The 24,424-nt window shown below is 37.1% G+C and overlaps 2 protein-coding genes across 8 annotated transcripts in view; one reads left to right on the top strand and one right to left on the bottom strand.

Moving 5' to 3' along the window:
• The window catches only part of INTS13 (integrator complex subunit 13), a 32,994-nt gene extending 28,243 nt beyond the window's left edge, over positions 1-4,751 (bottom strand). For 2 of the 3 annotated variants that reach the window (XM_036867423.1, XM_036867421.1), the window contains exons 1-3: positions 4,249-4,751; positions 3,034-3,269; positions 549-623 (exon numbers count right to left, since the gene is read on the bottom strand). In XM_036867423.1, the coding sequence (XP_036723318.1) occupies positions 549-623; positions 3,034-3,258 (300 nt within the window). In that variant the 5' untranslated portion in view covers positions 3,259-3,269; positions 4,249-4,751. The remainder of the gene's footprint in view (positions 1-548; positions 624-3,033; positions 3,270-4,248) is intronic. The other variant, XM_036867422.1, reaches the window with a different exon arrangement.
• Positions 4,752-4,950: 199 nt separating this feature from the next.
• The window catches only part of FGFR1OP2 (FGFR1 oncogene partner 2), a 32,417-nt gene continuing 12,943 nt past the window's right edge, over positions 4,951-24,424 (top strand). For 2 of the 5 annotated variants that reach the window (XR_005021574.1, XM_036866967.1), the window contains exons 1-3: positions 4,957-5,167; positions 18,515-18,651; positions 20,826-20,943. Coding sequence is in view for 4 of the 5 variants with exons in the window: in XM_036866967.1 (XP_036722862.1) it covers positions 18,517-18,651; positions 20,826-20,943 (253 nt within the window). In the remaining variant the exon portion in view is untranslated. Of the gene's footprint in view, positions 5,168-5,269; positions 5,327-18,514; positions 18,652-20,825; positions 20,944-24,424 lie in introns of those variants that run through there. The other 3 variants (XM_036866964.1, XM_036866965.1, XM_036866966.1) reach the window with 3 other exon arrangements.

The raw sequence follows: 24,424 nt of genomic DNA on the forward strand, positions 1-24,424 counted from the left end.
GTGCTGTAGACCTTAAACTTATACAGTGCTGCTTGTCAACTATATCTCAATAAAACCTTAATAAAACACAAAACAAAGGAAATAATCGCATATCCTACTTGGCTTAGCAGTGGATAACACTTTATGTAGACATTATAATGTAAACACAAAATTTTGAATTAACCAAAACTTCTGATATAATATTGAGAAAATCAGGGAAGGGAAGAAGGCAGTGAGAGTGGCATGGGTGAGAGGAAGTATAAAAGGTAAATCCTCATCGACAATAATGATAAATAAGGTTTAAATTGAGAACTCTGTAAATAGCAGTAAAAACATGTTATTTAGAAATAGGAAGTAAATACTAGATGAGCTAAAGAGTTGAAAGCTTGCTTCTAGAAAGTGGGGAAAGACTGGAAGACAGACAGCTCTGTTTTTCTTTTAGTATTAGTTGGTGTTTTAAAACTATGTGCAAACACTATATCTATTTAAAAAATTAATTATATTTTAAGAAAGTATTACCACATCCAGATAATTTTCAAAAATGGCCACAGCTCAAAATCTAAGCATACCTCCTGCAAATTTTGGTCTTCTTGAGTCCAAGAATTTAAAACATGTGCTCCAGAGTCACTCACAATGAAATTCACCTAATAGAGTTCAAAGAAATAATTAGTATTCAACTCCAAGTCTTCTCAATCACATCATATTTAAAACATTTATTTTATTATAAATACCTTTTAATATATTATATATAACATAAACATAAATAGAGAGTACAGTCTCTAGCTCTCGTTTGCTGATTGATTCATTCATTCATTCTATAGTTACCGAATGCCTAGCACAGGCCAGGTGCTACTCTCAGCACTGGGGATATGGGAATACAGTGATGAATACAACAGTTCTGTTGCTCACAATGTGGGGAAAGCCGGAGTTCCGGGGTGTGGTAAGACAGAGGGTAGTGCAGGGAGAATACAAACAAAAATAAATGAACAACATAATTTCAGAGAGTGATAAATGCTATGAAAAAGAAGTTGTTTAGCTTCTTTAGGTTGGGTGATCAGAGAAGGGCTCTCTACAGAAGTGGCAATTGAGGGAAATCCAAAATGACCAAAAGAAACCAGCCAGGGAAAGAGCTGGAGGTAGAGAATTCCAGGTAGAGCAAACAACAAATGCAAAGATCTCTAGGTGCACACCCTCAGAAGGGTGAAGGTCAGAGTGGAGACAGATGTAGGAGATAAGGTCAGAAAAACAAGCAGTGACCATATAACCTAGAGCATTGAAAGCTAAAAGAATGGATTTGCACTTTATTCTAAATTTTAAAGTAAAGGGACTTCCCTGGTGGCGCAGTGGTTAAGAATCCGCCTGCCAGTGCAGGGGACAAGGGTTCGATTCCTGGTACGGGAAGACCCCACATGCTGCTGAGCAACTGAGCCCGTGCGCCACAACTACTGAGCCTTTGTGCCACAACTACTGAAGCCCGCGTGCCTAGAGCCCATGCTTCGCAACAAGAGAAGCCACCGCAATGAGAAGCTCGCGCACGGCAACAAAGAGTAGCCCCTGCTCGCCACAACTAGAGAAAGCCCGTGCGCAGCAAAGACCCAATGCAGCCATAAATAAATAAATAAATAAATAAATAAATAAATAAATAAAAAGCATCCTAATTCTTCCACTGTATCTGTCAAATTTCTTAAAAAAAAATTTTTTTAAGTAAAATGCAAACAAAGAATAGTATCAGGTAAGATGGTAACAGTAAGGATACATTAGAAAATATATCAAATGATGGCTATGTTCCCTTTTGGGAGGAGGGTGAGATTACTTCTTTCCCCTGGACTACATGATCTAATTCATGATCTTTCTTCCTATTATCCATGTAATACTCATTTTGCTTCCCCAGTAAGTTTGATAAGCAGCCTTTTCTCCTAAGACTTACCTGACAGGAACATATTTTACTGGCCACTTTACTCACATTACCTCATTGAAATCTTACAACAATCATAGGAAGGAGGTGGTATGCTTACATGGGAGGAAACTGAGGCTTGGAGAGATGAAGCAAAATGATCAAGGTCACACTGCTGGTAGCTTAATGATGCCAAGACCTGAACCGAAACCTGTGCGTTAAATCACTACATTATGCTTCCTCTCATATATACTTTTTTACCTTACATGATACACAATTTACAGAGGGACTAAAACAATTTATATTTTAATTTGGAACATATCTGAATGTATAATATATATTAGCCTCTCTGTGTTCAGCCTTACGGTTACTGCTGTGCCTGTGCCGGTCTATGAACAGGCTAGGTCCCAGCCTACGCTGCTCCAAATGAGACAGAAAGCAAAGCATCCACTTGTGGCTTAACCAAATGACTTTCCCAAAATAAAACAGTTGAGATTCTGAAAACTGAAGATAATTTTCACACTTGGAATTTCTATCAATCTTCAACTTCTCTTCTTACTGATAAAAACAATTTCCCCTTAGCATTCTTAAGAGCATTCTTTACAATATGGCCAAATCCTGCAGCAATTTAGGACACTTTCACTAAAACTGTAAGCAGCCACGTTCAAATTCTGGTTCTTCCTCTAACTAGCTACATGACTCAGGGCAAATTGCTTCTCTTTACCTCCGTTTCTGCGTCTCCAACAAGGCAGTAATAAACAAGGCTGATATTCAGATGGAACATACCAACACATTCTGACAAAGTGCTTTCAGCCAACATCCCTTCTGCTTAGGCTGGCAACAGTTCTCAGTGGTCAGTGTCTGTTCCATTCTGGTTTTTATACACTTTGAATATTGTCCCAGTAATTACAGTAGCTACCTCATAGGACTGCTGTAAGAGTTAAAGGAGTTAATATGAAGCACATGTAAGTGCTCCATAATTGTTAGCGGCCCCAATTAAATACACATATTAACCCCAAAGGGGAGTTCTATATACTACACTTTTAAAGTGGCAAATAAACAGTTGTAAGTCAAATCTAAAGCAAAGTCATACATAAAAAGTGTAAAAAGCAGTCAAGTACATCCCCCAAATCATGATTTTCCTTGTACTTCACACTCACCAGCTTTTTGAAAGGAAATATATCATACATTATTCTACAATATTCCATGGAAGATTCTACTGAGCAAGTCCACAATGATTTAGATATAGGGGCCAAAGGGATGATTCCTTGGGTCCTATTCTTCACCAGCATATCAAACTCGACATGCTGTCTGCATGATTCTGCCATGTAAGGGCAGTGATCCACAACAAATACTGTTTTATGAGATTCAGAAAAAATCTTCATTTTGTTTTAACCTGTAAGGGATAAAATATATTAGCCAAACATCTTATACATAACATTTAATATCTTAAATTATTTCTAACGAATGCGTCTTCTCCTCAAGATTTGATAGGGAACATGAATAATCAGTAGTCAAAAAAATTTATCGAACAAAGGACAAGATTTAATGAGGTCATGACCAGAAAGTAGCAATTCAAGGGATGAGCTACACCATATTCACCTGTCATTCTACCAGACACAGGCAGATTACAATACATGCAGATATTTCTTGCCTTTGGAATGAACTTAAATTTGCCAGAAGAAAACATTTTTACAAATAATCGTACTTGTTTCCCTTACATAATACCAAACAAAATAAACGACAAACACTCTTCAAACACACTTTTGATGATCCTTGCTAATTGACATCAATCAAATATAAACCCCTAAAGTAATATAAGGCAGCATTTGGGGGCTTCCCTCCAAAAAAATCTCTAAGACTTCTGAAAAAGGGTGGGGATTGGGGAGAAAGAATGAACTGGAAAGAGTGACAACAAAAGGGAAGCTCAAAACATAACAAACATCTCCTAAGATAACTGCATATCTGGTCTTCGCATTAGGATAAGGACCTCAAATTCACACTCTCCACCTTAGCTTCTGAAACACCACGGTAATTCATCATGTAGAACAGAAAAACTTAGGTGCTACCATCACATGGTGGGAAGGAGGAACTTTGGAAACTTCTTCTTATAAGAACTCCCTTGCTTCGCTAATAAAATCTTATACTGAATAGACAATCCACATTCGAAAAGCACAGGGTAAACACAGCAGAAGTGTTCATTAAAACGAACCGACTTTTTACAATCCAGCTATTTTCTTCTCCTGCTTTCAAATGCATTTCCCCTTCATGCAAAACTCTTCTTTGAGAAACCTAGACACACTCTGCTGGAAAGTGGGGGGTGGAAAGTACAAGGTGAGTGGATAAGGAAGACCTCAGGATCGAGGTTCGCTTACTTTCGTGCCTGGTCCTGCAGTGAAAACGAACAGAGGCTATGCACCACAGCCTCTCTGGAAAAGGCTGCTGGCTGGGTGGGGAGGGTCAGCGCACAGTCAGGAGTGTCTGGTACCAAAGACAGGGGACTACGCTTTCCCCGCTCATCTCCTAACACACCGGTCCTTCCCAGGCTTCCTAAATGCAGGAGCGCGCGCGCCTGCGCGTGAACACAAACACTCACACACTCGGACTGGCGCGTGCGCAAAGCACTCTTCGGCAGCCCCGCCACGCTGCCCTTCCCCCTCTGCGGGCCAGACGCCCAGGTCTCTAACAGGAAGAGGGCGGAGCCAAGAAAAAAATGCCTCCGACCCTCAAGATTTTCTACCCCCTAATTTTCCCAGTCACCCATTGGGAAAATTGATCCGGGCGACCTAAGAGCCTCCCCAACAGCGAAGTACCAACCACAGCACCGGCTAACGGTGCTACGGTCCCCTAAGCGCAAGACCCGCCCACCAGATCTCCCCTTCTCCGTCTCTCCACCCAGGCCCGTTTCCCCTAGCAAAATTCGCGAGACTTTGCGAGAGGCCGAGAGAAAGCTTGAGTGTGGATTAGTGGGGAGGCCCGCCCCTACCTCTCGCGCATGTCAGGTAGAGGCCTCAAAAAAAATCTCTGGGCTCTGCCCCCACGGTTACGCGAGGAAGGAAATCTCGCGAGGTTAAAGTGTTCTGAGAGCGCTGGTCGGAGGCGGTGAACGGAGGTTTTCGCTTGGCCAGTGATGGGGCTGAGCCCCTCTGATTCCCCCGGGACGCCCCTGTACTGCCTCGCTGAAGAAGCTGAACAGGCAAGAGGAGTCTCTTCCCCTGGGTGCATAGGTCCCCGTTGGCCGAGGCTTTGAGTCCTAACCGCCACAGCTGACGGCTGCGAGGGATTGAGACCAGAGTAAGTGGAATCAATCCAGGGACCAGAGCGGGCATAGGGAGTCGGAAGCTTCCTTCCCCGATGGTGCTTTGCACCATCTCTTGAACTACCGGTTGCCAGTTCCTGGGCGCGGTACTTCCTCTCCTTGTTCAGCTCTGAGCACCTCTTTCCGGAACTGAGGTGCGGCAAGTTCGATGAAAAGCCTTGGCCCTAACCCTGTGGACACACCTTCCCTCTCTGTTTTCTTCCTGCCTAACCCACCTGGGAACTCACCGTTTGCGGGGTGGGGTTGGGAGGTGGTCGGCAGGGATGCAAAAGGGGTCCTTTTCAGTTTTCAATTTACCTCTTTGCATATGACATGGAGAACCATTCCCTCTTTCTTGAAACTGCCCTCCAAGAAATATTACTCTTTTCCTAGTACTCTTCATGGATAACCATACTGTCTGGAAACTGCCCTCTGAAGAATCCTACTCTCTTCTTGGTTTTCTTCCTGCCTTTTTTATGTATCCCATCTCAGATAATGGTACCGGTGTCCATCCTGCTGTCCAAACTAAGAACCTAAGGCTCATCCTTGACTGTGTATTTCCACTTGCACTGCACGATGCTTTTTCTTTTTCTTTCACCAGATGATTTCCCCGCCATCATCCTTCCCTAGAGTTACCATTCTGAAATACAAATCTGTTCATATCGATACTCTCTTTAAGCTTTTTGAATAACCGTATTGCTGACAGAATTCAGTCCTAATTGTTAAGCATATCACTTAGGACCTTATACTGTCTGTTCCAATCCATTCTACCTCTTTCGTCTTATTTTGCCTCTCCTCCAAATACTTCAATACCCAGTCATGCCAGACTGCTGGATGTTTCACCAAACATGCAAGCACTTTCACAACTTTGTGCCTTTGTATGTGCTGTACCATCTGTCTTGAATGCTTACTCTTCCTTTTTTTTTTTAAACCAACTTTCAAGATCCAATTCATAGACCATTGTCTTCTCAGGCTCCCACAGATGACATTGATAGTACCATTGTGTTCCCAAAGCACTTGAAATGGTACTTCTGCGGTATTTTTTAGGTTGTATAACATTAGTTGTTCAACTATCTGTCTCTTGTGCCAATTTGAGCTTGAGCCTGGGATCACGTCTTATTCATCTTTGTAACAAAAGTTAGACCAGTGCTTGGCACATAGCAGGCGTTATAGTTCTGAAGATTCACCATAGGAGTAGGAGTCCTTAGCATCCTTAAAAGTGTAGAATTTTAGAGCCAGAGGAACCTTGTATATTAGCTTAAAGAACCTTGACCTGTTTTGAATATGAGGCACCCTGTACCACCAACACACAAGTAATTGTACGTTTAGTATCTGTTAGTTGAGATTGTGCATAGTGGCAAAAAGACTATTATGCTTTTAAATGCGTTTGTATTTTATTATTACTAGTCTCTATTAAAAATAGTGGGCTATATATGTGAGAGAAATATTTAGACTACAGACCATGCTTGGTATATGTACATCCGTGCAACCCTTCCAATGATTCCTTGCCCATAGGTTAGAAATAACTGGTTTAGATTAAGTTAGGTCCTTCTTGAATTGTCATACCTGTTTGAACATACTGGTGTATGCAACTTATATTTAGCCACAATTCCAAGGTAACGTATAATTAAAAAAAAAAATTCTCCTGTGTCCTTACTTTCAAACTGTTTCTTCTAACTTTAAAAATTCATTTTCTTCATAAAGCAGCTTCATAAAAGTCCAAACGTGTTCATTCCATCATTTTCAAGGACAGTGAAAATTTTTTGTGCTTTCACATACAGTGCTATGTCTGTATAAGATGCTTTTTAAAAATACGTAATTTATAATTTACATGTTTTCTTTCTTGATCTCTTTATAAGTTTCTAAGAAAGCCATAACCAGGACTTTTTATTTTTATATTTCCATATGTGTCAGTTAATATTATCTACTAATTAACTTTAGAGGCACCTGCCTGAACAATAAAAATTTTTAAACTAGATTGTTGACATTGATAGACACATCTGTGGTATGTCAGCGGTCACAGTATTTCTGTGTAGTTCCAGCTATAGGGTAATGGATTTGTGGATAAAGGAGAAAGAAGAGTGGTTTGAATTTCTTTAAATTTTTCTTAACCAAAATCTAAAACGAACGAACAGCTGGCAGTTTCTGTCTCGGGTGGGTGGTGGTTTCTCTTTTATCAGCAGCACAATGTTCTGAACCCTCTGCCAGGAGTCTGACTGCGAATGTCTTTGGGTGGTAAAGTGGGTGAGAATGTGGCTCATGTGGAGGGCGGGGAGCTGCTTTAAAAAATTTTACCTGTAATATGAACCTACCTATAGAAGATAATGTAAGTAAGTACACTAGTTAAGTGTGACTAGTTAAGACATGCTCTCTAAAAATAGATCAATTGAGAATATCTTTTTTTTTTAAACTGGAGTCTTTTAAAATTTAAAACTTGTTAGAGAATGTGGAAAACAATCTTCCTCCCACTCCAGTTACCAGCCAAACAGTGAGGGAAAAGCACAATGTTTTTCAAAAAAGGTGGCAAAGTAAATGCTTATTATAAAATATTTTAAACTTACAGGAAATGAACATGCAGATTCATAGAAACTTTGTGTCACTGTTTTTCTGAAATGCTAATAAAGGTATGCTTTCAATTACCTGCTATTTATAATTCCTTTCCCTGAACAGGTATGTTTTTATAGTTACAAAACGAATTTCAAATGTAGTTCATTTTGATAGTAGTATTTCATTATGCAACCTAGAGAATGTTTTTTAAAGTGGATGTTAATTCTAGTTTCAGAAAGCCTAATTGGTCTCCTTAAAGAACAAAATTCAACTGAGTAAACTTTAAAAATCTTATTGGCTTTGTTCAACGACTCATGAATCAGGCTGCGTCCCATCTAGCAGAAAGGAGTTCCAAGGAGCTGTACAAAATGAAAGACTTTGATAGGAGAAGGGACAAGGAAGTTATACTAACAAAAAGCAGATTGGTTGGGACAAGGTCACTTTCCTTTAGGGGATGGCAGGGGTCTGTCAGACAAATTACCTCACAGTGATTCCTGTTCGACGGATTTAAGGTTCCATTTCTGGAAGAGGCCAAAACTGTAAGTTAAGTCTTGGTTTGGTGATATGGGGCTTAGCATAAGTGACATGGCATTTGGGGGCCTGTTTTCTTGTTTTTAACAGTCATATTAACTGTGATGGCTGGTTAAAATAGGTACTAGGCTTTTATTGGTTATGCAGAGAAGTATTAAAAATTTGTTATTTTTTCATCTTCATTTACACTTCCATTTATTTTCTATTGCTGGTTTGAAATGCAATTTATATAATATTTTGGAAGTCTCATTGGTGGAGTAGGGTGAAGGAATTTGCTTTGTTTTTCCACCCAGGAGACCAGGATAGTCTTTATATAGGTAAAAGCAAACAGGGCCCTGGAGAGCCATCTTGGCTCATGAATATCCACTAGACTGGGGGTCAGAAGTTCTATTTCTGGTACTAGCTTGGCTCCTTCCTTGCTACATGGTGCTGTCAGTCAGCTCCTTACCTTTGAAATCCTGAGTCTATTTCCTCATTGATAAAATGGAAATAACAGTTATCCCAATGAGCAAGATTCAGTATAAGGTTGTACTACTCAGGCTCAGAAAGCTACCAACAGTTGGAATTAATTAAAATTATTACCTAGCGGTTTGATTTTACTCTGGAGTGCTCTAGAGGTCCATTTAGATTGAATTAGGTTGGAGAAAAGGCTAACACACTTTTGAAGAAGGAAAAGATGACTTGCCATATCAGATAGCAAGAGTTAGTTTACAACTGTAACAGTTGAGGCAGCATATTGATGTAAAGATAGATGATAGATCCAGAGGTAGAATAGAGAGCTCAGAAACATACCCATACATTTATTGAAAAAACATACAACAGGTGTGGCATTAAAATTCAGTGGGGGAAGAACATACGATCCAATAAATGGGAACTGGGGCAACTAGTTGTCCCCATGAGAAAAGGAAAATATAATTAGATATCTTCCTTATACCACGCATGCAGATAAACAGCAGATGAATTAAAGACAAAGGCAAAACCTTGGGGACAGATAATGATTTTTTTTTAAGTTTTAAAATTAACATATTATGCCCTTTTTTGCAATATAGTTCTATTCATTTTAACATGTATACAGATTCCACCGCAATCAGGATACAGAACTCTCCATTATTTCAGAATGCTCTCTTGTGCCACACCCTTCTCCCCCACCCCCATGCCCACTCCCACTCCCACTCCCACTCCCAGCTCCTGACAACCACTGATCTCTTATGTACCCTCTTATCTACCGCTGTGGTTTTGTCCTTTGGGCAGTGCCAGGTAAGTGGAAGCAGTATGTAACCTTTTGAGATTGTCTTCTTTCACTCAGTCAGCATAATATTTTTGAGATTCATCTACGTTGTTGCCTGTATCAGTGCTTCATTCCATATTATTGCTGAGTAGTATTTCATTGTATGGACTGTGTGTACTGCAGTTTGTTTATCCACTCATTTCTCTACAGTAAATACCCAGAATTGGTATTCCTGGGTCATATGGTAGAATACATTTAACTTTTCAGAAACTGCTAAACCATTTTCCAAAATAACTATGTTATTTTGCATTCTCACCAGCATTGTGTGAGAGTTCCATGCCAGCACTTGGTATGTCAATGCTTTCTATTTTATCCATTTTAATAGGGGTATAGTGGAGCTCATCATGGATTTAATTGCTTTTCTTTAATGGCTAATGATGTTGAATATCTTTTCATGTGCTTTTTTTGCCATCCATATATTTTTTTGGTTAAGTGTTAAAGTCTTTTGCTCATTTTTAAAAATTAGATTATTACCTAGTTGTTAGTTTTGAGAGGTTTTTATGTATTCTGAATACAAGTCCTGTGTCAGATATGTGATTTGTATCTTCTTCTAGTCTATAGCTTGTCTTTTCAGACTATCTTAACAGTGTTTCCCAGAGCAAAACTTTCTAATTTTGATGACGTCCAGTTTATTGAATTTTCCTTTTTTGAATCAAGCTTTTGGTATCATGTCTAAAAAGTGTTTGCTTAACCCCAGGTCACAAAGATTTTCTCCTGTTTTTTCTTCTAGAAGTGTTACCATTTTTCATTTTACATTTAGATCTGTGGTCCATTTGGAGTTAATTTTTGTGAAAATTGTAAGAATTACTTCAGAGTTAATTTGTTGTCATGCAGATGTCCAGTCTCCCAGCACCATTTGCTGAAAAGGCTATCCTTTCTCCTTTGACTTGCCTTTACACCTTCTTCAAAAATCAGTTGGTCGTGTTTCTGTGGGCTTATTTCTGGACCTGTTCTGTTTTATCTGACTGGCTCTGCCAATACCATGCCATCTTGACTGCTATAGCTTTATAGTAAGTCTTAAAATTTAGAAGTGTGATTTCTCCAATTTTGTTTTCAAAATTATTTTGGCTATTTGGTTGAATTTGCCATTGAAACCATTTGAGTCTAGAGATTTTTGGCAGAAGATTTTTAACCACGAATACAATGTTTTTAATAGTTATAGGACTATAGAATAGTTACAGGTATTTAATAGTTATAGCTATAATAATTATTACTAATAGTTGCATCTTGTATGACTTTATGTAGTTTGTGGTTTTTAAAGAATTAGTCCATTTCATCCAATTCATGTGTATGAAATTTATTATTGTATTCACTTATCCTATTTTTTTTTTAATTTTTATTTATTATTTATTTATTATGTTTATTTTTGGGTGTGTTGGGTCTTCGTTTCTGTCTGAGGGCTTTCTCCAGCTGCGGCGAGTGGGAGCCACCCTTCATCGCAGTGCGCGGGCCTCTCACTATCGCGGCCTCTCTTGTTGCGGAGCACAGGCTCCAGACGCGCAGGCTCAGTAGTTGTGGCTCACGGGCCCAGTTGCTCCGCGGCATGTGGGATCTTCCCAGACCAGGGCTCGAACCCGTGTCCCCTGCATTGGCAGGCAGATTCTCAACCCCTGCGCCACCAGGGAAGCCCCCCACTTATCCTATTAATGAATTAGGAGTCTGCAGTGATATCCCTTCTTTCATTCCTGACATTGGTAATTTATGTCTTCTCTCTTTTTTTTCTTGGTCAGTTATGCTAGAGGTTTATCAACTTTTTTTTGCTTTTTCAAAGAACTAGTTTTTGGTTTCATTGGTTTTTTTCTGTTGTTTTCCTGTTTTCAATTTCATTGATTTCTGCTCTTTTATTATTTCCTTCTTTCTGTTTACTTTGTGTTTATTTTGCTTTTCTTTTCCTTATTTCATAAGGTTGAGGCTTAGATAATTGATTTGATATCTTTCTCGTTTTCTTATATAAGCATTTAGTGTATAAATTTCCTGCTTTACATGCATGCCAAAATTTTGATATCTTGTATTTAGATCAAAATATTTTCTAATTTCCAAAAAGACTTTCTTTTTGTCTCATGGATTATTTATGTGTGTTGTTTAATTTCCAAATATTTAGAGATTTTCTTGTTGTCTCTTTGTTATTTATTTCAGTTTAATTCCATTATGTTCAGAGAACATAATTTGTATGACTGCAGTTCTTTTAAATTAGTTAAGGTTTGTTTTTTGATCCAGGATATACTCTATCCCAGTGAATGTCCCATGTGTACTTAAAAATAATGTGTATTCTGCTGTTGTTGGGTATAGTGTTTTATAAATATCAATTCAGTCTACTTAGTTGATGGAGTTTGTTCATTTCTTCTATATCGTTGCTGATTTTCTGTGTACTAGTTCCATCAGTTACTGAGAAAGAAGTGTTGAAGATTTCAGCAGTAAGTGAAGACATGTCTATTTATTTTTTTCAGTTTTTGTTTGATTTTGAAGCTCTCTAGTTAGGTACATATACATTTAGGATTCTTATGTGTTCTTGGTGAGTTGGACCTTTTATCAACTGTGTATTGCCCCTCTTTTATCCCTGGTAATTTTCTTTTCTCTGAAGTCTAATTCATCTAGTATATTTTTTTAATAAGTTTATTTGTTTATTTATTTATTTTTGGCTGCATTGGGTCTTTGTTGCTGTGCGCGGGTTTTCTCTAGTTGCAGTGCGCGGGTTTTCTCTAGTTGCAGTGCGCGGGTTTTCTCTAGTTGCAGCGAGCGGGGGCTACTTTTCATTGTGGTGCGCGGGCTTCTCTTGTTGTGTAGCACGGGCTCTAGGTGTGCAGGCTTCAGTAGTTCTGGCATGCAGGCTCAGTAGTTGTGGCTCACGGGCTCTAGAGCACAGGCTCAGTAGTGGTGGCGCATGGGCTTAGTTGCTCCGCAGCATGTGGGATCTTCTCGGACCAGGGCTTGAACCCGTGTCCCCTGCATTGGCAGGTGGATTCTTAACCATTGAGCCACCAGGGAAGTCCCTCATCTAGTATTAATATAGCCACCAGCTCTTTTTTTAAATATAATACCTTTATTGAGATACAATTTCACATACCATAATATTCCATCATTTAATGTGTACAATTTGATGGGTTTTTTGTATATTCACAGATTTGTGCAACCATCACCACAATCAATTTTAGAATATTTTCTTCACTCCAAAAAGCTATGCCCATTAAGTCACTACCCATTCCCCCTATCTTCCCCCTCTCCCTTTGACCCTAGACAAATCACTCATCTACTTTCTACCTATATGAATGTGCATCTTGTGGACATTTCATGTAAATGGAATCAAAACATGTGCTCCTTTGTGACCGGCTTCTTTCACTTAGCATAATTTTTCAAGTTTCATCCATTTTGTAGCTTATGTCAGTACATCATTCCTCTTTGTTTTGGGTCAAAAAATATTCACTGTATCGCATTTTATTTATTCATTTTTCAGTTGATGGACATTTGGGCTATTTTTACTTTGAAGCTATTATGAATAATGTTGCTATGAACATTCATGTACAATTTTTTGCAAGGACATGTTTTCATTTTCTTGGTGTGTACCTAGGAGTAGAATTGCTAGATCATGTGTTTAACCTTTTGAGGAACTGCCAGACTGGTTTCCAAAGTGGCTGCACCATTTTACATTCCAACCAGCAGTCCATGAAAGCTCCAAATTCTCTGCATCCTAGCCAACACTTACTATCTTTTTTATTATAGCCAGCCTAGTAGATATGAAGTAGAATCTTGTTGTTTTGATTTGCAGTTCCCTGATGGCTAATCATGTTGAGCACCTTTTTGTGTACTTATTATTAGTACACTGGCTTTCTTTTGATTGGTGTTTATATAGTGTGTCTCTTTCCATCCTTTTACTTTTAACCTACCTATATCATATTTGAAGTGAGTTTCGTATAGACAACATATAATTGGGTCCTGTTTTAAATCCTAATTAAAGAGTTAGATTATCAGACTGTATGTTCTAATGTGTTTAGAACATTTGTATTTAGTGTAGTTATTAATATGTTTGTATTAGATCCACAATCTTATTTGTTTTCTGTTTGTACCCTCAGTGTTTTGTTCCTTCCTTTCCCCTTTTCTCCTTCTTTTGGGTTATTAAAACTTTTAATTCATTTTAATCCATCTGTTATGATTTTGACTCTTATCTCCATACTGCTTTTTTTAGGAATTTCTCTAGTATTACAATATATATGTTTGTTTACAATTGACATTTTATCATTTCAAGTGAGATGTTGAAACATTATAGTATAGGTCCATTTACCCTCCCCCTTTATGTTGTAGTTATATATTACATCTACATAAATTGAAAATTCCATCACAAAAGTTATAGCTTTTGTTTTCAAATATCAGACATTTTAAAGCACTCAAAAAGAGAATAGTCTATTATTTTTATCAAGATATTTATGATTTCTCTTGCTCTTCCTTTATTCCTGATACTCTAAGTTTCCTTCTGCTATCATTTTGCTTCCCTCTGAAGAATTTCCTTTAGAACAAATCTACTAGAAATGGGTTCTCTTTTTCTTCATCTGAGAATGATTTTTATTTTACCTTCATATATGAAGGATATTTTCACTGGATATAGAATTACGGGTTGAGAGTTCCATTCTTTAGCACTTTTTTACTGGCCTTCTTGATTTCTGATGAAAAATCTATAGTCATTCAAAATGTTGGTTCTCTGTAAATAATATGTTATTTTTCTCTGGCTGCTTTCAGGATTTTTTCTTTGTCTTTCATTTTCAGAAATTTGATTATGATGTGTCTGAGCTTGGACCTTCCTGGATTTATCCTGTTTGGGGTTTGTTGAGGACTGGGAATGATACAAGCAGAAAGATTTCTGAGAAAGAGGCAAAGTGTTGCATAATTTAAATTCATGAATAACTGATCCAGTTAAATGTCTCTATCTTACCTGATTGACAAGTTAGAATATTCTTGGAAGGACACAGAATATAATAGTATATTAACCATTGTGAGTATTACGGCTTTTCAGTAGGGGACTTTTAAAATCCATCCATAACATAAATAAATATACTATTATTAATACATTGCTCGTATATTTAGGAATGTTATGTAGTCCTAAACCATAGAGAGAGACAACCCTATGAAATCCACTTGGAGATGTTCAAAACGTCCTTTAGGAATGGTTTTAGTCCTCGCTTCACCTTTACAATTTTTCCAGATACATTTATTTACAAATAAGGTGTGTACTGGGCCATATCCTCTGCCATCCAAGCAATTTTCCCATCAGTGTTTACTATTGTGGCTAATCTTTTTCTACTGGAATGAGTTAGTGTTCATTCGAGGTTTTGTCTGGTGCTATCAGGTAGCCATCCTGATTCTGTCCGCTCTTATACTCATGGATTTTATAACCTGATCATCCCATGTTTCTTTCTGGAATTTGGCAGGCCAGATTTTGTGTGTCTGCGATGGACTCTTTGACTTCTCCATGGATTTCTTATGAGTTTATTGTTTTACGTGAAACCCTTGCATAGGACTTTTAGTAAAAGTAATGTTTTTATAACTATGTACTTTAAAGTAGTTCGGTAGTATCTGTAATATACGATACTAGCTTTAGAATCTTTTTTTTTTACTGTGCATCTCTACCTTATTATTTTAGGTAGCATCAAGCCATCAGGTAGTTAATGTATTTGTTGTTTTTTAAAGGATATCTGAGGAACTTCCTTGGAGCACTTAAAGAAGTGAATTATTCCAAAAACAATTCAGCTATTAGTGTATGTATTTACTCTTTCATTTTAGCGAGTTGCTGTATCTTAGAAGGCCACAGTTAAGTCATTTGATCAGTTTGGCTTCTGGTAAGAAATTGAATTTTATCAGCATGACTGAAGTGCCTGTTATGTATCAAGCCTGATGCACGTCACTTTTCATGTTTGATATAAAACCCGTTAACAAACAGTAAAGTCGGGATTTGGTACTATAGAGTTCAAAAGCTTTGCTTTGGGCTTGGACACTCCTTGAATCATGGGAACACAGTCACAAGATTTTCTTCCAGTAGGTATGTTTGTTGGAGTAAGAGTTTTGTACCAGGAGATGGTAATATGAAGCGGAGAAAGTAACAACATTTCATAATTATTCCACTAGTAGATGATTTAGGGTGCTTTCATTTAGCAGTTGGGATTTACTACATATGGGAACATTAGGTATAAAAAGACCTAGTATAAACTGTGAAGATGCTTTGACTAATTTAGTTGAGGCCTGTGATTGCTCTGAGGCAAGGAGGGTGAGCCTTAGCTACTGAATCAAAGCATAGGATTTAATAGGCAGTGGGTCTTTGGTGCCATGTTGTCAAGTTGATACTCGCAGAACGCAGCTTAACTTTTTCATATTCCTTTTTTTTTTTAATATTTATTTATTTATTTATTTACTTATTTATTTGGCTGTGCAGGGTCTTTGTTGTGGCACACGGGGTCTTTGTTGCAGCATGCGGGATCTTTAGTTGTGGCATTGCGGGATCTAGTTCCCTGACCAGGGATTGAACCTGGGCCCCCTGCATTGGGAGCACGGAGTCTTAACAGCTGGACCACCAGGGAAGTCCCAACTTTTTCGTATTTCAAAAAGAAAGATTTATGATTATCTGGAAAGATTCCATCTAGATTCAGGGCTCTGTAGATTCCTTTGCCCAGAGAATTCTGGGAGCATGGCTTCTGGGGAGAGAGCAACTTATTGAATTACACACAGTATACGTATTCTCATGTCTAGATCACTTATTATCTGATCATATATAGGAACTTTAGTGCATTTTATTTGGAAACGCATCCTGTCTATTGTTTGTAGATGTCATGTTGTTACAAAGCATAAAGAGGTATTCTTCTCATGGTAGTCCCAACAGTATCATTTAACAATATCCTAGGTTGGAACCTAGGACTGTCAGAGGTTCCTCATACTTGACTTGTTCTATTAAATCAAGATAAACTTTACTTCTCTCAGATCTTTTATAACTTTCTCTAGACTTTGTTTTTTTAATTTTCTTTCACCATCTGTTACAACCAGTTATTTTTACTGTAAGACAAATATTTTTTCTCTTTTTAATTTTTTTTTTCCACATATAACTTTAAAATTTTACTCTGAAGAATCTGGTGTTCTATAGTAGTGGGATTGATGGGAGATATGGAGATATAGTAACTCCCACATAAATAGGAAAGCCGTACTATTACCTATATATAATTTTAGATTATTCCCCTTGGAAGTTTAGAGGAAGGGCAAGGCATTATTGGAGGCTAATGTCTCCCTTGGAGCAGCATCTTAGATAGATTTTGAATGGCTGTCCTTTTGTGTTTTAGCCAGTACGAGGCATTGGTTCCTTTAATTGCCCTTTTGCTTGTTGTATTTTGAAGTACGCTTATCTAAATCTCCTAGATATTAGAGGACAAATCTTCCGGTTGTTTTATCTAGAGAGACAGAAATCGTATTAGTTTCCAGCTTAATTCTTAAAGCTCTCTGGAAATGTCTAGTCATGAATATTTTCTAGATTGGCAGTTTTACATTTTAATTTATTTTGATTAAATCTTTTTATTCAGCTTTAAACCTGTTTGTAATAACAGGACAGTATACCCTTTGCTTCAGCTGTTGGGTACAACCAAGAATACTGTTTGAAGGTTTTTTCATCTTTATTTAGTTTACGATTTTGAATCTTTGCTATATAACCTTAAATGAAAGCCTGCTAAAATGGCCTGATGTGTTTTCTTTCCTTCTTTTAAAATGTTACACAGTTGGGTTATTTAAATCTCTTTTGTACTTGCTGCATTTTTCTGTATCTGAGGGGCAAATAATTAACTGAACTGTAGTCCAGTGCAGTAGGATCTAACTAAGTCCTACATTCTGTAGCAAATTTCTGTCTTCCTAAACTTGATGAAAATCCTTCATTATAGCCCTTAACTTGGTTCTATACCTGAGTTTTAATTTAATATCTATAGACCTGGCTTCTGGCCTAGTAATTTTACAGTGTAATTTTATTTTTTGAGAAAATGTTGAAGAAAGGGTAGCTTATATAGAAAGTAAGGTGACACTTAGTACAAAGAGAAAAAATCAAGAATGATAAGTTTCAGAAGGTTAAAGTTTTTGAGAGACATTATTTTAAGATTAAAATTTTGTTTTGAGGTCTCAGCATACCAGTTGAAGAAACTACAATAACTATTGGCTGCTTCATGTTTTGCCTCCTAATTTTTTGAGCTCCTTTTATGCATATTAATTATTGATTTTAACACCTCAGAAGTTTCCCATAATGGCCAGTGTTGTTCTAAGTTAAAACTTTCTTTGCCATTCACTAAGGAAAGTGCAAGAGTTAGGATTATAATGCAATTTTATATAAGAAGCCAAAGTTCCTCCAGAAGGAGGTTGACCCTTGAGCATAGCATGACACATAGAAGCCACTTTGGCTGGTCAGTAGTGTGCATTTGTGAATAGTGTCTCAGGTCACCTGACCAAGCAGAGGCTAGGAAGGGTCTATGGTCAGAGACCTGACAGTCATTGACTGCAGAATAAAGACTAATAAAGTGACATTTTTTACAAATGACAAGATTGGGATTGCCCTTATGAAGAGCACTATTTCTTTATAACATAAAATGTATTCATTGGATGTGTACTTTTTTTCCCCGCTATAAATTCAGGGTGTTTTAAATACATTCTGATTATGTCTGCAAATCATATATGTATGATCATACACACACACATATATATGTGTATATATATATATATATGTAATTATATAACTATATATATTTATACACATTGTAATTTTTGAATATTATAAATTCACTTTTGAGTTTGTTCTACCTTAACAGAATCAAAGCCACAGGTGTTCTTAGATTTTTTTTCTTCTGAGACAGTGAGCAATCCAGTAACAAATGTAGCTTAAGCATATCTGTGTTAACGTGAAACTAAAATAAGATGCTACGCCAGCTTTGTTTTGAATCTTGATTTTCATTTTTAATTATACATATTCCTTTAGAAATGAGTTGCACAATTGAGAAGGCACTTGCTGATGCTAAAGCCCTTGTTGAAAGACTGAGAGATCACGACGATGCAGCAGAATCTCTGATTGAGCAAACCACAGCTCTCAACAAGCGAGTAGAAGCTATGAAGCAGGTTTGATGTTTTTCCTTGCTGATTCCATTTTAAAAAAGCAGTCATTGATATTTATGTGTTGCTTGAATTGTAAACTTCTGCTTAATTAGTATTTTATTATTTTTAATGTTCTCTAAAATTTAAAAGTAGCTTGACTTGTGTGTTTCAGTTTACTTTAGACTGAAATGTAATTTTGTCAAGTTCAGCTGGCATTTATATGTGTATATATTCAATATATATTCTAAAACATATAGACTTGAGAACTTTTATGACAGTGATGCACATTTGAGTTTGGAAAATATATGAATTTTTTAGGTCTAGATATATTTGACAAAGACCAGATAATATCTTTTACTATATAATTGACACATATTTTGCTCTCTCTTCTATTTTTATAACGTAGAAATATTTTTCTTTATAAGAGTATTTAGGTGACACTATTTAACAATAAAATAGTTTTTGAAAATGATGCAAAGCAATATCTGGTTTCCAGCTTTTGCAGTTACTGCATTTGTACTTGCTACCTTATTTTTCATTTAATGCTGCCAGTTAAAGAAGAAAGAAAAAGGGCTTCACTTCTTGTTATCCTTACTGTTGTATGTAAGAACTTTCCAGTGAGCTACTATTTTAAGCCCTCTTTTGATAAAGAGTTTCAACTCTAAGAATTATAAAATCTCTGATATTATGATGGAAATCACTGGAGGAAAATATATATTCATAGCTTACTCTCTAGAAATGCATCCCTTTTGTAAAAGGAAGCAACCCAGGGTTACTGGTTTTAACAAAGCTGCTGAAAATAGTGAAGGAAGTTTACTTATTTTGTTTTGCAACTTTGTTGCCCTAAACACATTACATACATCCCCGTCTACCTTGATTCATGCATTCCAGTGAGCATATATATCTGATATTGAGTTGTAAAAAAGGGGGTTTGACAACCAGAGTTAAGAACCATACCATAAAGTTTACCCTTTTGAAGAGTGCAGTTCATTGGACTTTAGTATATTCACATGCTGTGCAACCATAATTACTGTCTAGTTTGAGGACACTTCATCACCCCAAAAGCCCATATCCATTAGCTGCTACTCCCTAGGTCTCCCTTTCCCTGGCCCCTGGAAACCACAAATCTGTCCATCTCTACGGATTTGCCTATTTTAGACATTTCATATGAATGGAGTCATACAATATGTGGCTTTTTGTGACTGTTTTTTTAACGTAATGTTTTCAGGTTTCATCCATGTTGTAGCATGCATCAGTACTTCATTCCTTTTTATTGCTAAATAATATTCATTGTAAGGATACAGCACATTGTGTTTATCTGTTCATTGGTTGATGGACATTTGGATGGTTTCTATTTTTTGGCTATTATGTATAATACTGCTATGAATACTTGTGTGTAAGTTTCTATGTGGACATATGTTTTCAATTTTCTTGGGTATATACCTAGTTCAGTTAGAATGGATGGGTCTTATAACTCTACGTTTAACTTTTAGAGCATCAGCCTGACTGTTTTCCAAAGCAGGCACATCATTTTACATTCCCATGAACCGTATATGAGAGCGATTTCTCCATATCCTCTCCAACACTTGTTACTACTTGCTTTTTGATTAAGCTCATCCTAGTGGTTGTGAAGTGGTATCTCCTTGTTACACTGAATTGTATTTCCTGAATGACTAATGATGTTAAGCATCTTTCATGTGTTTATTGGCCATCTGTGTATTTTCTTTAGAGAAATGTCTCTTCAAATCCTTTACCCATTTTTTTCCAGCTTTACTGAGATATACTTGACATACAACATTGTGTAAGTTTAAGGTGTACAATATATATTGATATATGTATATATTGTGAAAAGATTACCTACCACAATGAGGTTAGTTAATACCTCCATCACCTCACATAATTACTGATGTGTGTGTGTGTGTGTGTGTATACATTTAAGATGTATTCTCTTGGCAACTTCCAAGTATATAATACAGTATTGTTATCTCTAGACACCATGATATACATTACATCCTCAGAACTTACTTGTTTGCCCATTTTTAAATTGACTTATTTTTCCTTTTATTGTTGAGTTGTAAGGGTTCTTTATCAAATATACATATATGTGTGTGTGTGTGTGTGTGTGTGTGTATATATATATATCAGATACATATTTTCAAATATTTTCTCTTACATTTTAATAAAAATCTTTTCATTAGTATCAAGAAGAAATTCAAGAACTTAATGAAGTTGCAAGACATCGGCCACGGTCCACATTAGTTATGGGAATCCAGCAAGAAAACAGACAAATCAGAGAATTGCAACAAGAGAACAAAGGCAAGCTATATTATCACTGTGTATAGCAAATCAAAAGAGAGCTTTAATCTGCAATTGTACTATCAACTTGGGACCAATTAATATTTTTTAAAATGGCAAAATAGGGAATTCCCTGGTGGTCCAGCAGTTATGACTCCACACTTTCACTGCCATGGCCCCGGGATCAGTACCTGGTTGGGGAACTAAGATTCTGCAACCTGTGCGGCGTGGTCAAAAAAACAATAAATAAATAAAATAAAATGGGAAAATAGCCAGTTAAAGTTACTTTTTGACATTTCTAGTCCATTATGCCTAAATCGTACTTATTGCTCTTTTTTTTAAAACATCTTCATTGGAGTATAATTGCTTTACAATGTTGTGTTAGTTTCTGCTGTATAACAGTGAATCAGCTATACGTATACATATATCCCCATAGCCCCTCCCTTTTGCATCTGCCTCCCATCCCTCTAGGTGGTCACAAAGCACCGAGCTGATCTCCCTGTACTATGCAGCTGCTTCCCACTAGATATCTGTTTTACATTTGGTAGTGTACATATGTCAATGCCACTCTCTCACTTCATCCCAGCTTCCCCTTCCCCTTCTCCATGTCCTCAAGTCCATCCTCTGTGTCTGCGTCTTTATTCCTGTACTGCCCCTAGGTTCGTCAGAACCACTTTTTTTATTTTAGATTCCATACATCTGTGTTAGCATACGGTATTTGTTTTTCTCTTTCTGACTTACTTCACTCTGTGTGACAGACTCTAGGTCCATCCACCTCACTACAAATAACTCAGTTTCGTTTCTTCTTATGGCTGAGTGATATTCCATTGTATATACGTGCCACATCTTCTTTATCTATTCATCTGTCATTGGACACTGAGGTTGCTTCCATGTCCTGGCTGTTGTAAATAGTTCTGCAATGAACACTGTGGTTTATGACTCTTTTTGAATTACGGTTTTCTCAGGGTATATGCCCAGTAGTGGGATTGCTGGGTCGTATGGTAGTTCTATTTGTAGTTTTTTAAGGAAACTCCATACTGTTCTCCATAGTGGCTGTATCAATTTACATTCCCACCAACAGTGCAAGAGGGTTCCCTTTTCTCCACACCCTCTCCAGCATTTATTGTTTGTAGATTTTTTGATGATGGCCATTCTGACCGGTGTGAGGTGACACGTCATTGTAGTTTTGATTTGCATTTCTCTAATGATTAGTGATGTTGAGCATCCTTTCATGTGTTTGTTGGCAATCTGTATGTCTTCTTTGGAGAAATGTCTGTTTAGGTCTTCCACCCATTTTTGGATTGGGTTGTTTGTTTTTTTCATATTGAGCTGCATGAGCTGCTTGTAAATTTTGGAGATTAATCCTTTGTCAGTTGCTTCATTTGCAAATATCTTCTCCATTCTGAGGGTTGTCTTTTCATCTTGTTTATGGTTTCCTTTGCTGTGCAAAAGCTTTTAAGGTTCATTAGGTCCCATTTGTTTATTTTTGTTTTTATTTCCATTACTCTAGGAGGTGGGTCAAAAAGGATCTTGCTGTGATTTATGTCAGTGTTCAGCCTATGTTTTCCTCTAAGAGTTTTATAGTGTCTGGCCTTACATTTAGGTCTTTAATCCATTTTGAGTTTATTTTTGTGTATGCTGTTAGGGAGTATTCAAATTTCATTCTTTTACATGTAGCTGTCCAGTTGCCCCAGCACCACTTATTGAAGAGACTGTCTTTTCTCCGTTGTATATTCTTGCCTCCTTTATCAAAGATAAGGTGACCATATGTGCATGGGTTTACCTCTTGGCTTTCTATCCTGTTCCATTGATCTATATTTCTGTTTTTGTGCCAGTACCATACTGTCTTCATTACTGTAGCTTTGTAGTATAGTCTGAAGTCCGGGCACCTGATTCCTCCAGCTCCGTTTTTCTTTCTCAAGATTGCTTTGGCTATTTGGGGTCTTTTGTGTTTCCATAGAAATAGTGAAATTTTTTGTTCTAGTTCTGTGAAAAATGCCTTTGGTAGTTTGGTAGGGATTGCTTTGAATCTGTAGATAGCTTTGGGTAGTATGGTCATTTTCACAATGTTGATTCTTCCAATCCAGGAACATGGTATACCTTTCCATCTGTTTGTATCATATTTAATTTCTTTCATCAGTGTCTTATAGTTTTCTGCATACAGGTCTTTTGTCTCCTTAGGTGGGTTTAATCCTAGGTATTTTATTTTTTTGTTGCAATGGTGAATGGGAGTGTTTCCTTAATTTCTGTTTCAGATTTTTCATCATTAGTGTATAGGAATGTAAGAGATTTCTGTGCATTAATTTTGTATCCTGCTACTTTACCACATTCATTGATTAGCTCTAATAGTTTTCTGGTAGCATCTTTAGGATTCCCTATGTATAGTATCATGTCATCTGCAAACAGTGACAGTTTTACTTCTTTTCCGATTTGGATTCCTTTTTCTTGTCTGATTGCTGTAGCTAAAACTTGCAAAACTATGTTGAATAATAGTGGTGAGAGTGGGCAACATTGTCTTGTTCCTGATCTTAGTGGAAATGGTTTCAGTTTTTACCACTGAGAACGATATTGGCTGTGGGTTTGTCATATATGGCCTTCATTATGTTGAGGTAGGTTCCCTCTGTGCCTACTTTCTGTAGAGTTTTTATCATAAATAGGTGTTGAATTTTGTCGAAAGCTTTTTCTGCATCTATTGAGATGATCATATGGTTTTTCTCCTTCAATTTGTTAATATGGTATATCACATTGATTTGCATATATTGAAGAATCCTTACATTCCTGGGATAAACCCCACTTGATCATGGTGTATTATCCTTTTAATGTGCTGTTGGATTCTGTTTGCTAGTATTTTGTTGAGGATTTTTGCATATGTGTTCATCAGTGATATTGGCCTGTAGTTTTCTTTTTTTGTGACATCTTTGTCTGGCTTTGGTATTAGGGTGATGGTGGCCTCGTAGAATGAGTTTGGGAGTGTTCCCCCCTCTGTTATATTTTGGAAGAGTTTGAGAAGGATAGGTGTTAGCTCTTCTCTAAATGTTGGATAGAATTCGCCTGTGAAGCCATCTGATCCTGGGCTTTTGTTTGTTGGAAGATTTTTGATCAGAGTTTCAATTTCAGTGCTTGTGATCGATCTGTTTATATTTTCTATTTCTTCCTGGTTCAGTCTTGGAAGGTTGTGCTTTTCTAAGAATTTGTCCATTTCTTCCAGGCTGTCCATTTTATTGGCATATAGTTGCTGGTAGTAATCTCTCATGATCCTTTGTATTTCTGCAGTGTCAGTTGTTACTTCTCTGTTTTCATTTCTAATTTTGTTGATTTGAGTCTTCTCCCTTTTTTTCTTGATGAGTCTGGCTAATGGTTTATCAATTTTGTTTACCTTCTTTAAGAACCAGCTTTTAGTTGTATTGATCTTTGCTATTGTTTCCTTCATTTCTTTTTCATTTATTTCTGATCTGATCCTTATGATTTCTTTCCTTCTGCTAACTTTGGGGGGGTTTTTGTT

The sequence above is a fragment of the Balaenoptera musculus genome, chromosome 10 (assembly GCF_009873245.2).
Source record: "Balaenoptera musculus isolate JJ_BM4_2016_0621 chromosome 10, mBalMus1.pri.v3, whole genome shotgun sequence".
NCBI lineage: Eukaryota > Metazoa > Chordata > Mammalia > Artiodactyla > Balaenopteridae > Balaenoptera > Balaenoptera musculus.